Genomic DNA, 12,600 nt, shown 5'->3' on the forward strand with positions numbered 1-12,600 from the left:
TTTAAAGAAAACAAGGTTTTATAAGTAAAATATTAAGTTATCTAGGAGCAAATACTGGTTATTTGTTCTGGAGACAAAATGAATGGAGGGTTCGGGGGCAGAAATCATAATATTTCCGATAATAATTTGAACTACAGCCTGCCAAATAACTCCATTCAACCACAATATATTAGTGGTTCATCAAATCGTATTGATGGAATCCAAGAAGCAAGCAATCTTCCAAATTTAAGGCTAAATTTCATGGGAAATGAAGGCTCTGACCATATTGAACATCAATTAAGAACCAATAATGGGGTTTTGAATGGTAGCCATTCAATAAATCAAAAGGTAAACCAGGGAAGTTTTGGCCAAAATATCTATGATATGAAAAGAAGCATTCCTGGACAAATGGGAGCAAAGAGTTTAGCAAGCTTGAGAGTTGGGGTAAACCAGCCCCAAGGTATTAATCATAATCAACAGGCCGGTATACAGTATGGTGATATTCAACCGGATGGGAATCCGAGTACAAGCATTGGAGCTATCCAAGAATCCAATATGCCTTCTTACAATATGGAGATGGGTTATAGAGGTAGTAGTAGCAGCGGGAATATTGGGAGTCAAAGCATTCAGAATCATCTTGATTCTTCTGCTAATACTCAGTATATGGATATTCATGGTATTTCGGTGCAGAATTCTTATTTGAATTCTCAGTCTCAGCCTAGGTCGGTATCCCAAACAAGGTCTTTATCTCATTCTAGAACACAATCTCAACCTAGACCTATGGTTCAGCACCAACAACAACACCGGTACCAGCAACAGCAAAAACAGAAACAACAGGTTCAGCATCAAAACCAACACCTTAGTAGTCAAGAATACTTTCACTCTCACCAGCAATACATACAGGGTTTCCCCCAGTCCCATTCCCAGAGTCAGACTCAGATTCAGAATCAAACTCAAACCCAAACTCAAACTCAAACTCAAATGCATTCTCAAAGTCAAATGCATTCTCAAACACAGATTTTGTCTCAGACACAATCTAGGCCTTTTACTCAGTCCCAGACTCTTAAAAACACACAGACACAGTATTACAGCCATTCCCAGCCGAATAACACCCAACAATCCTTTTCCAACCCTATGACGCATCCACTGGTTCACCCATACTCTCAGACAAACCCAGGAATCCAATCAATTTCCCAAAAGTCTTCAGCGGAACTTTCTAAAACACAGAGGCATTCCTCCTCCAGCTCTAACCTTCACTCAAATTTAGGGACAGTTCAAGCATCTCACATACAACAAAACTTCCAAAACTTTTCATCTTCAAACATATCTCAGAGACAGGTTGACAATGGGTTAAAAAATGCAAACCGTGGAATTATTAATGGCCCTCATGTTTTATATAACAAGGCAGAAGAAACAGGGACAACAGGAGGTGTTACCCAGTACAGATCAAAGCCATACTCTCAGCAGAACCACAAGTATGCCTCTCAGCAACAGGTAAACTCAAGCAGCTCGGTAATACATCCTAACTATGTTCAATCTTACTCTCAAGGATCTTCTAGTAATATTAATGGAGTAGGAGAGATAGAGTCTAAGAGCATATCACAACATACCTCAAATATTGGCTACAAAACAAGAAGTATAGATTTGGGAGTTTGTAGCTTCCAGGTAAATGTTCCAAATAATATTTCTGATGATTTGAGAAATTCTATTATCAGATTGGTTCCAAAAGAACAACTTAATTCAGTATTTTTCCTGGTTTCATCTTTAATTAGCAAAAGCATCCAGTTTAGGGATTTTCATGCTCGTCTAACAGCTATCTTGAGGAGCAGCCAACTTGTTGAAATCCTTGAAAACATGCTTAGAGAATACTTTCAGCAAAATGCTTCTTCTTCACTCTTTAAGCAATCAGGAGTTAATCAAAAAGTACTTCCAGATTCTCGAAGTCAGATTTCCCATCCTAATATTAGCCAGGCTTCTGGAGGAAGATCTGATTATTTTACAATATCACAGTCACAGTATTCATCTGGAATTAACTCCAATAGCCAAATATATGATGGTACTCTATTTGGCTCCATGATTTCCCATTCTCATTCAAAAAAGTCTATTAGTAGACATGGAGGACACTACAACATGCATGCAAAAGAAGATATTCTATTGCAAATGCTGAAACATGCAAGATCTAAGTCTGCCACAGGCCTTATTGGGATTGACATAACTGGACCTTCTTCTTACCTTACCAAATTAATTTCAAACCAGAACATTCAAAATAAATGTATGGTATTAGAAGAGGAGTCGATATCTCCAGAAACCCTTAATATTTGGTCGGAAAAACTTAATAGTTATGGTCGGTATCTCCTTTCTTGTGATGGTTCACTTAACTTAAAATTTGAAAATTCAAACAAGGTATCCGGTACTTCCAGACTAGGTAGAGTAGTTAAGTTTGGAACTCAGCCAGACTTAGAAAAGTCTGTTTTCTCAACTCAAGCAGTAAAGACCGTCTACAAATTGGCATCTTTCTATATTAGAGACATATTAAAGTTTATCCTTGATGAAGAAAACAAAAGTAACAAGGAACTTAACGACCAAGATTTTGAAGAAGAGGGTATTGATGAAGAGGAGGGACAACAAAAGCAAAGAGAAAAAAAGAATTTACCAGTTAATGGGAATTTTGCTGAAAATGGTAAAATCATAGAACATAACCAAATTGATAATTTAAAAGATATCAGTTTTAATGACAAGGACTCGAACACAAAATCTAGTAATTCATGCAATTTTGGAATGGGAAAGTCTATTGGAGGAAAAGGTTTGGGAATGAAACTGACCTTATCTGGTAATGTTTCCTCTGTGAAACCTGTAATGATTACCAGTCTTTGGTCCTGTATATACAAATCCTTACGTTATAATATGAATAGATATAATGCATGTGAGCCCAATGCTTTCCACAATATTATCATCCAAAATCGTTCTGGACATTCAAGAGACCAATGTTCTAATTATATTTTAATTCCAGAGTCTATGTACAGATGTGTTGAATCCTGGTTACTATCAAATGCTTATAATCAGTGGGATAAGCTAACTATATTGTAAATAATGGACTACTTCGGCAAAGAATAATAAGGAGTTGACCAGCTTTCTTCAACACATTCCAGTACTTTACTATTATATTTGTTTCTTTCTTTAACATACATTTCGGAAGCTAAAGAGTTTGCAGGAGAATTAGGATTTGGATCACTTAATAAAGATTGAATTGAAGTTAAAACAGAAGCAATATCAAATAAAGCACTCCATTGATTCTGAAGTATATCTAAGCATATTCTTCCATCTGGGTATATATTTGGATGAAACATCTTACTCAAAAATCTTACATCTGGAGGCTTTGTTGGGTATTCTTCTGAAAATTGCATAATCAAGTTAAATGTACCTAATGGAATTATAGTACTTGTTTGATTTCTTCCATAATGATAGACTTACCGCTTTCCCAAAAAGTATCTTTTGGACCATTAATTATTGCTTGACAATACATCATATTTTGCGAAAACGGCATTACTTTGATACCCCTATATGTCTCCTTTCTAAGCTTATTAATATCATTTACTATTCTTCTTCTCTATAAAAGAACGGCGACACACATAATTAAATTGTATTAGAATTTTTAACACATTAAACTTACTGCACTAGTTGACATTCTGATTCTACCTAGTAGTACAATTCCTTTTAATTTGTGTTAGATATATTTAATAAGCAAGTTAATTTGGAAGATTATAAGGAAAGAATGAAGAGATTCTAAGTTGATTAATGACGCATTAATTAGATTTTGTTTCTACTTCTTTGTATTTTTTGACTCTAATTGATTGGTTTTTCACACTTATTTCTTTTAGGGGGGAAATTACATACAAATAAAAAAAATTTGGCATATTGCATGTGCCCGCCCAAAGTGCCCGCCTAAAAGACGAGTATGTAAAAATGTCTCAAATATAGATGATTAAGATAAATTAATAATGGATGAGGGAAACTTTGGTTTTTAAATAAATTTAAGTGACTTGTAAAGTGAAAGACGAGACAACATAAACAATAAATAAATTAAGAAGCAAATAAAAAAAAATTAATTTGGTATTAGTGTTATTATAACAAAGTATTAGGCTAATATACATTAAATAAAATAATACTATTTGCAATATATATATATATATATGTATACATAGTAAATATATATTACATTAATTAATATAACCTATCTATAAAGTAATTTAATATTATAATTATTTATAAATTTAATTATACGTGTCGATTTTCGACTGGGTTATATAAGGTGTAATTAAGGGGAAAATTAGCAATACATCATCCAAAGTATTAATTTTTCTTTCTTTTAATTGATATTATTTGGGAGAGGAACAATGGCACGTCGTCCAGCAAGATGTTATAGATATTGCAGGGGAAAACCATACCCAAAGTCACGTTTCTGCCGTGGTGTACCAGATCCAAAGATTCGTATTTACGATGTTGGTAGAAAGAAAGCAGAATGCGACGCTTTCCCAGCAGTAATTCACTTAATTTCTGATGAATATGAACAGATTTCTAGTGAAGCATTAGAGGCTGCTCGTATTTCAGCTAACAAGTACATGATTAAGTACTGTGGTAAGGATAACTTCCACTTGAGAATTAGAGTACACCCATTCCATGTACTCAGAATCAATAAAATGCTTTCATGTGCTGGTGCCGATAGGCTCCAAACTGGTATGAGAGGTGCTTATGGTAAACCAACTGGTACTGCTGCTCGTGTAAATATCGGTCAGGTTTTAATGTCCATCAGATGTAAGGAAGATAAGACTCAGACTGCAGTAATGGCTTTGAGAAGAGCCAAGTATAAGTTCCCAGGAAGACAAAAGGTCGTTGTCTCAGATAAGTGGGGTTTCACTAGGTTTACCAAGGAAGAATATCTCAAGTATCAAGCTGAAGGCCGAATTATTCCTGATGGAGTTAACTGCAAATACATTAGCTGCCGTGGATCTCTCTCTAGAATTTTCCCAGAAGCTGCAAATATTAATATTCCACTTGATGACTAAATAGTAGAAAGGTGATTGAATGAAGGAAATATATATTTACTTTGTGGATTATCTGTTTCTGCCAATTTACGACAAAGACTTATAAATCCCATTGCTATATTTATTATTTTCAACATTTATTTCTTTAGTAATAATCACACACGAAAGTAATATTAATAGTTCTTATTACGATTTTTACGACAGTTTCTTCTTTCTTGTTTCTTTTTTCTTTTGATTCTCAATCCACTGTTCTTTATCTAAGTTTTCTTTGAGAGAACGAGTTCTTTTTGAAGATAAAGGAACTGACAACAAACAAGTTCCTGCTAGCTCTATAGCTATGATAGATTGTTCTCGCAATTCGTTCTTTTTTATAGAGAGGAACTTAATGGGTTTTCAACTTTCAAGATTCATAGGTGAAATTGAAATTTCAAATAAAACTAGAACATTTACAAAAACAATATTTAGGAATTCATACCCGAATCTTTTTGACACGTGTGGCGGTAAAAACATGCATTTTTTACATACGTGTTCTTTAAATACTAAATACCGGCATTGTTTGTAGTAAAGTTTTAAAACATGTGCATGAATTTACGCATGCACAATTCAATTTTTTGATACAAACTAATAATCAGTGTTTGGAATTTGTCTGAAATAAATTACAAAAAGTGCAAGAATTTTAATTCTAAGGATTTTATTCTTTAATTAAAAGAGTAATCTGCCTTTTAAACTAAATTTAACAATAATTCAAGTAATTATAAATTTTTAAATAAATTTTTATTGATTGGTGGATTATCTATATGAAAATATTGCTACAGTTTATGTCATATTGATTTAAACAAATTGAGCGCCATCACACTCATTTTATGTTTGCTCAATCCCCTCCCCTCCCCCCATATTACATTTTTTTACTTGTAATAACATTTATGTGAGAAGGGGTGTAAAAAGTAAATTTTTGGCATTAAGTCAAATTAAGAAAGGGATAAGTTTTGGGATTTGAACTTTTTACGAGATTAAGAGTGCACAGTTTGCAAAAACTTAGCATTTGAAGAGAGAAAAACAAAAAAACCCAAAGATTTGGTCAGACAGAGAGGAAAACAAAATTGTGTTCCTTCAATTACAGTAGTAAATCAATATCTTAATAATATATATGCAATTTTTATTGTAATTATAAACTCGCAAACAATACGTAAGATCTTTGAATCTAATTTGAATAAACAAGAATTATAAAATAAATCAGTTGTGAATTACCAACTAATCCAAGCCTTCATAGCTGAAATATATCAATAGTTATTAAAAAAGTAATAAAAAATAAAACTAATAATTTGGTAATTGCAAATCCATCCCAACTTGCGTACAATTTTATATTTTCAGATTCTGGAATTCTTGCAGTTTTTTTTTGTAGCAACATTTGGCGGGCATAATTTTGAGATAATTTTTATGGAAAATTATTAATTAAAAGAGTTCAATTCTAATTTCTGTGCAAACAAATTGTTTGGATAAGAAATAGAAAAAAAAAGTAATTGGACTATCAAAATTGAGGGAGATATTAAAATTGGGATTATTACGAAAATAAATAGTAATAAAGTCAATCTAAACACAACAGAATTTGAGATCTGAGTGAATATATTCTTATTTATATTTGTTCATACAAAAAACATATCTTAATATAAGCTTATAAATATATGAACACATATACATATATATATATATATATATAATATATATATATATATATATATGTATTTATATATCTGCATAAGTTAATACATGTAAATAAATAACAGAGTTTCCAAAGTATATAAGCATCTTTGGGAATTGATCTAAACCTACATTCATGCAGCCATTAAAAGACCCCCTTAATGACAGGGTGGTAAAGGAGTCTGACCCTCCTCCTCCACTTCCAATTACTGAGGAATTGCTTTTCCCAAATGGAATTGAAGGCAATCCTGATTGGAGAGTCCTTAAATCACATTTACTAAGAGAAGGTCGTGTAAGAAAAGATCATTTATTGGAGATTGTTAGAAGAACATCTGAAATAACTATCAATGAATCAAATCTTTTAAGATTAAGAGATCCAATAACTGTTGTTGGCGACATCCATGGCCAATATTACGATCTGGTTAAGTTATTGGATGTTGGAGGAGATCCTGAGAATACACAGTACCTTTTCTTAGGTGATTATGTAGATAGAGGATCTTTCTCTATTGAGGTATTACTACTATTATATTCACTAAAGCTGAATTATCCCGATACAGTTTATTTACTAAGAGGGAATCATGAATGCAGACAAATGACAACTTTCTTTAATTTTCGTGATGAATGTGAATACAAATATGATTCTACTGTGCATGGATGTTTTATGGAATCTTTTGACACACTACCAATTGCTGCAATTATTAATGGAAAATTCTTTTGTGTTCATGGTGGACTTTCTCCTGAGCTACGTTCAGTCGATCAAATATTAATGATTAATAGATTCCAAGAACCACCGAGATCTGGACTTTACTGCGATATTTTATGGGCTGATCCATTTGATGAAAAAGACGAAACCGAGACTCCTGAAGAACCTTTTGTAGCTAATGATGTTCGAGGATGCTCATATTTTTTTGCTACTCAAGCAAGTAATAAGTTTCTTGATCAAAATGGTTTGCTTTCAATTGTTAGAGCACATGAAGCACAATTAGAAGGCTTCAAGATGCATAGTCCAAATGTAAAGACAAGGTTCCCATCTGTAATCACAATTTTTAGTGCTCCAAACTATTGTGATGTTTACAATAATAAAGGTGCCATTCTAAAGTTTGAAAACAATACTTTAAATATACAACAATTCAATTTCTCAGCTCATCCATATCACTTACCTAATTTTCTTGACGTATTTTCTTGGTCTCTTCCTTTTGTATCAGAGAAAGTTACTGAAATGTTATATTCTATTATTCAACCTGTAGCTACATCTTCTTCTGAACCTGTAGAACTTGAAGAGGAAGACCTCCCAGACGATGTTCGCAGATTAATGGACGCATTTTGTATCAATGAAGATGGAAGATTGCCAGAGGAAGCTGCTAGTCTTGGACCTTCAATTATTAGATCTGCACAACCAGCTTCTAGTGTTATTTCCAAAGAGAGAGCCGATACTCTTAGAAAGAAAGTTCAAAGTGTTGCTCGTATTATGAGAGTCTTTTCAACTCTAAGGGAGCAGAATGAACTTATTGTTAAGCTCAAGGGTGTTACTCCTGGTCATAGAATACCCATGGGATTACTCCTTGGAGGAAGAGATGCTCTTGAAAATGAATTGGAAAAGTTTAATAAGGTTAAAACTATGGATGCGTACAATGAAAGAAGGCCTTATTGAGATTGATATTATTTTTTGGTTTCATTTTCGCGTTTAAATTAGATAACTAAAAATTATTAAAAGGGAATTTTGAGATTTAAAAAAATTTATTAAGTACACTAACAATATTTTCGCTAAACAATATTTAAACAAACAAATAAAAGAGAATCACTCAGGAATTTTATGTGTTTAGTTTGCTATTTCCCTCTAACATATCTCTTCCCCTTATCTGTATAATATATATTAAAAAACTTAATTACGTGATTACCTTTAATTATATAGATCTCAGGTACCGATCAGCTAGCCATAGGCCATCCACTTCCTGTAAAAGTAACCTTTCTTAGATATTAATTCCGTGTAAATTCAGAAAAATTGGACTTAAGTGATCTTGTTTTCTTGTTCTTTCTGTTTCTGTCCTTTTTACTCATTTTCTTGTTGCAGCAACTTTCTTGGGTCTTCCAGGTCTTGGGATACCTGTAGAGGATGAAGATGCTGTTGCATTTGTATAGCAACTAGGCCCGATTGGATTATTGTTAGTTTCCAACAAACTCTCTTGTTTGACTGTATTTTCCTGAGCTGAAATGCGATTTTCATCATTTGGAGAAGTTTGATAGAAACTTAATGATTTCAAAGAATCCAATGAGCTTTGTTTTTGTTCCAATTTTGAGGTAATTATTGAGGCATGGTGGGTAACGTTTAGGGTATTTTCTGAGTAACCATTCCAGTTTTCATCATTAGTAGAGCTCTCTTGTTCTCTTTCTCTTAAAAACAAATCAGAAGAAGCCGTATTTGTTTCTTGAATAAACTGAGAAATATTCAATGATTTTATATCATCCCATTGAACGCTTTTCCAATCAAAAGAAGATTGATGATGGAGATCTTCCTGTTCAAAATTTAACCGAGAATTCATCATATCTTCTCTGCCATTCTCATTGTAAAAAGGATCCGACATTTTGTGAGTTTGATTAAAGTCAATATTTGGTCTTGGCAAAGTCTCAATATAGTGTTCCACATATTTCATTGGAGATAAGCATCTTTCCTTTAAAACTGGAATCTTGTAACTTTGTCTTCTACTTGGAGTTTGCCCAGAAATTGGATTGGTCTTTGTTACTACATTCTCAATCTCTATTAATTCTTGAAAGACTTTATCCAAAATTTTGGGTAATTCTTCCACTGAGCTAGAAGAAGTTTCTCTCTTCTCATTATCTTCAGATTTTTCATAAGAAGGGCATGAGAAATCAGTGATTTGACCCAGAAGTTGAGTTATCTCACTAATCTTTACCTGAATATTCTCTTGGAAAGATTTAAAATTATAGCCAAAATAATCATCTATACATGACGATAATTCATTAAGTGAGTTATTCTGCATGCTTACCACAGTTGAAACATTGTTAACACAACTCTGAACAGAACTTGCACTTAATTCCGATATTTCTGTAAATTTGGAGCTAATTAGGCCAAATTGTTCGTCCCTAACATTAGCAAAGTCGGTAAATCCTCCTATCAACCTTTTCTCTCCAAGCTGGGAAATTGAATGAACAAGTTCTCCAAGTTCGTTTCTCCTCTTTTCCAAACACTCACTCTGATCTTTCACAAGCTCTAATTGAGCCAACTCTAATTGTTCTATACGACAATTTGTCTCACGAAGTAAATTCTTGTTTGCCAAATAGCCATTTTCCAATTCACTTATGATTTTCTCCTTCAAATCATCCATTTGTTTGAAAAGTTGATCTTTTTCATCAACCAAAGCTTTGGAAGTTTCTTCAACAAAGCTATCAACTAATTTACAGAATTGATTTTTCATTTCCTTGGATTTCTCATCCAGACTTGATAGCTGTACAGAAAGCCGATTATCAAGTTGAATCTGATGCGACTTTGCAAGATTATCAACAGAATTTACAAGGTATTGAGAGAAAACAGTATCTAATTGTACCTCACATCCCTTGGAGTGCTCCTTGTAATCTTGAACAAGACTCTGGCAACGTTCATTTGACAATTTAAGCCTTTCCAACTGATTACTAATATCCATTGATATCTTTTCAGTGTTTGTTGAACAATCTACAAGACTTTTTCTTATTTCGTCTTTTATACGAGTAGCCATTTCTTCTTGAGTTTTAAGAGATTTTTTCAAATTATCCTTTGCATTATTCATACCAACACGAAGCTCCTCTATCAGAGATTGTTCCAATGAATCAGAAAGCATTGATGTAACATTACCACAGAGTTTCTTCCCTGTTTCAATCATTCCGATAATTTCAGTATGTGAGAGCTGACTCTTATTTAACCAGTGAACAAGTAAATCCTGCTTAAGATCGTTATGGAGAATTTCCAAACATTCTCTGGTTCTTTTTTCAGTTAGCTGAATGTCAGAGACAAGTTGTTGTTGAAGTTTAAATAACTGGGTATTCTGACAAGACTGGAAAAGCTCAGATCCAATAATCTTTCTATGCAATTTACCAATGTTTTCCAAAGATTGATTCATTTGCATATATAAATCTTGATATTTTTCGCGATAAAGTTTTGCATGTTTAGAAACATGAATATTAGCAAAATCTCCAGCCTTAACGCGTAGAGATTTTTCATTAAGCTGATCAGTAAGATGACTTACTGTAGATTCCATCTCTCTATATAGTGCATGTTGATTTTGGAGCTCTGATTCCATTTCAACAATTTCATTAGCCTGAGATTGGAGTTTGTTTTCCATCTCATTAAATTGAGAAAGTGGTAAGTAGACTCCATTTTTTTCTCTATTGCACTGAAGTTCCTGTTTAAGCTTTTCTATTTCGCAATTCATCTCTCTGATCATTACTTTCTTGGTCATTTTTTGATTAACTACAGGCATATTCTTAATATTCTTTGCTCTGTGAGCATAGTCTAAAGTATTAAGTGTTTCTTCGAGGTATATTGAAGAAGCAGTTATTGTTGCAATAATGCAGGTCTTTGTACGTCCTCCCAAACTATCCTGTAAAAGACGTGTCAGCTTCGAATCTCTATATGGAACATAGCTTGAATGCTCCACTAAGGCATTAATTACACGACCCAAGGTCAGTAAGCTCTGATTAATCATCCCAGCCTCTTTGGCACGATCTTTTACTGCATTTGCTCCGCTTCTCTGAATGTTCTCAGACCCTGCTAAATCTACCAGATTCAACTTTCCGACCTTTAGGACATCCTCTCCATCTATATTTGTTTCCTTGGTGTGGATTGTAATTGTGAAAATGCAATGACTTCTAGAAGATGATTTATTCAACAAAGTCTCAGCTGTTCGTCTCTTCCTGACTGCTGTGGAAAGTATATTAAGTATATCCTGGGCTTTGTTGACAGGAATCTCTTCCAGACGATCGACATTTAACCCTCTTTTTCCAGCAATATCATCATAAATCCTTAAGCTTAGCTTCTCATCACTCAATAGGTCGGACAATTCTTCATTGTATATTTCTAAATACGAAACTCGAACCCCGTATTCTGTGTGTTGGCTCTCCAACCTTTCAAAAATAAGTTGCACAGCCCTTGGAATGATTCCCGCGTGCTCAGTTAGCTCCATGTTATTGGATTCCAAATATTCCTTCATATCACCTTCCATTGTATAAGTTTTCCCGGTTCCCGTCTGACCATAGGCAAATATTGTGCAATTAAAACCCAAAAGAACCTCATCTACGATTGGAACTACATACTGCTTAAAAAGCTCCCTTTGTGACGTGAATGATCCACAGACTCCATCAAAAGTAAAAAGTTTGGTGGAGTAAGAGTCGAATTTACGACTCAAAGAGTGGTGAGAAACTACAATTTCTTTGGAATCTGGCTTAACTTGCAAAACATTACTGTTACTTGGGTCTTTCTTCTCCTGTTCAGTTAAAGGTCTGCATCGAACAATTACCTTCACATTCACCCCATTCTCCTCAATGGTATTTTGACGGGGTTTTAAGTTCTTCATATAATATTAACTTTCTATATATCTTCTCAAATTGCTTATTTTCTCCCCAAAGAGAAAACCAATTCACCAGTATTCTGCTCTCTGGCTTCGTTTTCTCCAACTATAATTTTAAAGATTTCGCCAAATTTTTACTATTTTCCAAAATTCTTCTTTTTACACACAAAAACTAAAATTTTATTTTCTGCTTTTTTTTTGTTCTACTAATTTGTTCTACCCACATGTGCATGTGTTAGTTTGGGCGCCAACGACATTTTTAAGACCGGTATTGAAATTTGTAACAAAACTGCTTCTTTTTGCCCCTCACCTGCCTGGAACTT

The 12,600-nt window shown here is 33.6% G+C and overlaps 5 protein-coding genes across 5 annotated transcripts; 3 read left to right on the forward strand and 2 right to left on the reverse strand.

Annotated features, from left to right (window-relative positions):
- Window positions 1–78: 78 nt before the first annotated feature.
- On the forward strand, window positions 79–3,066 carry cubi_02548 (uncharacterized protein; the record flags this gene model as incomplete). Its single annotated transcript, XM_029019559.1, has 1 exon — window positions 79–3,066. One exon carries the CDS (start codon window positions 79–81, stop codon window positions 3,064–3,066), a length of 2,988 nt encoding a protein of 995 aa, XP_028874679.1.
- Window positions 3,067–3,074: 8 nt separating this feature from the next.
- Window positions 3,075–3,523, reverse strand: cubi_02549 (uncharacterized protein; the record flags this gene model as incomplete). Its single annotated transcript, XM_029019560.1, has 2 exons — window positions 3,075–3,400; window positions 3,451–3,523. 2 exons carry the CDS (start codon window positions 3,521–3,523, stop codon window positions 3,075–3,077), a joined length of 399 nt encoding a protein of 132 aa, XP_028874680.1.
- Window positions 3,524–4,373: 850 nt separating this feature from the next.
- cubi_02550 (60s ribosomal protein) lies at window positions 4,374–5,042 on the forward strand (the record flags this gene model as incomplete). The annotated part of the gene is made up of 1 exon (XM_029019561.1): window positions 4,374–5,042. The coding sequence occupies one exon, from the start codon at window positions 4,374–4,376 to the stop codon at window positions 5,040–5,042; it is 669 nt and encodes a 222-aa protein (XP_028874681.1).
- Window positions 5,043–6,855: 1,813 nt separating this feature from the next.
- cubi_02551 (protein phosphatase 2B catalytic calcineurin like phosphatse) lies at window positions 6,856–8,370 on the forward strand (the record flags this gene model as incomplete). Its single annotated transcript, XM_029019562.1, has 1 exon — window positions 6,856–8,370. The coding sequence occupies one exon, from the start codon at window positions 6,856–6,858 to the stop codon at window positions 8,368–8,370; it is 1,515 nt and encodes a 504-aa protein (XP_028874682.1).
- Window positions 8,371–8,773: 403 nt separating this feature from the next.
- cubi_02552 (kinesin-like boursin) lies at window positions 8,774–12,283 on the reverse strand (the record flags this gene model as incomplete). Its single annotated transcript, XM_029019563.1, has 1 exon — window positions 8,774–12,283. One exon carries the CDS (start codon window positions 12,281–12,283, stop codon window positions 8,774–8,776), a length of 3,510 nt encoding a protein of 1,169 aa, XP_028874683.1.
- Window positions 12,284–12,600: the final 317 nt, after the last annotated feature.

This window comes from Cryptosporidium ubiquitum, assembly GCF_001865345.1.
Source record: "Cryptosporidium ubiquitum isolate 39726 chromosome Unknown contig_13, whole genome shotgun sequence".
Taxonomy (NCBI): Eukaryota; Apicomplexa; class Conoidasida; order Eucoccidiorida; family Cryptosporidiidae; genus Cryptosporidium; species Cryptosporidium ubiquitum.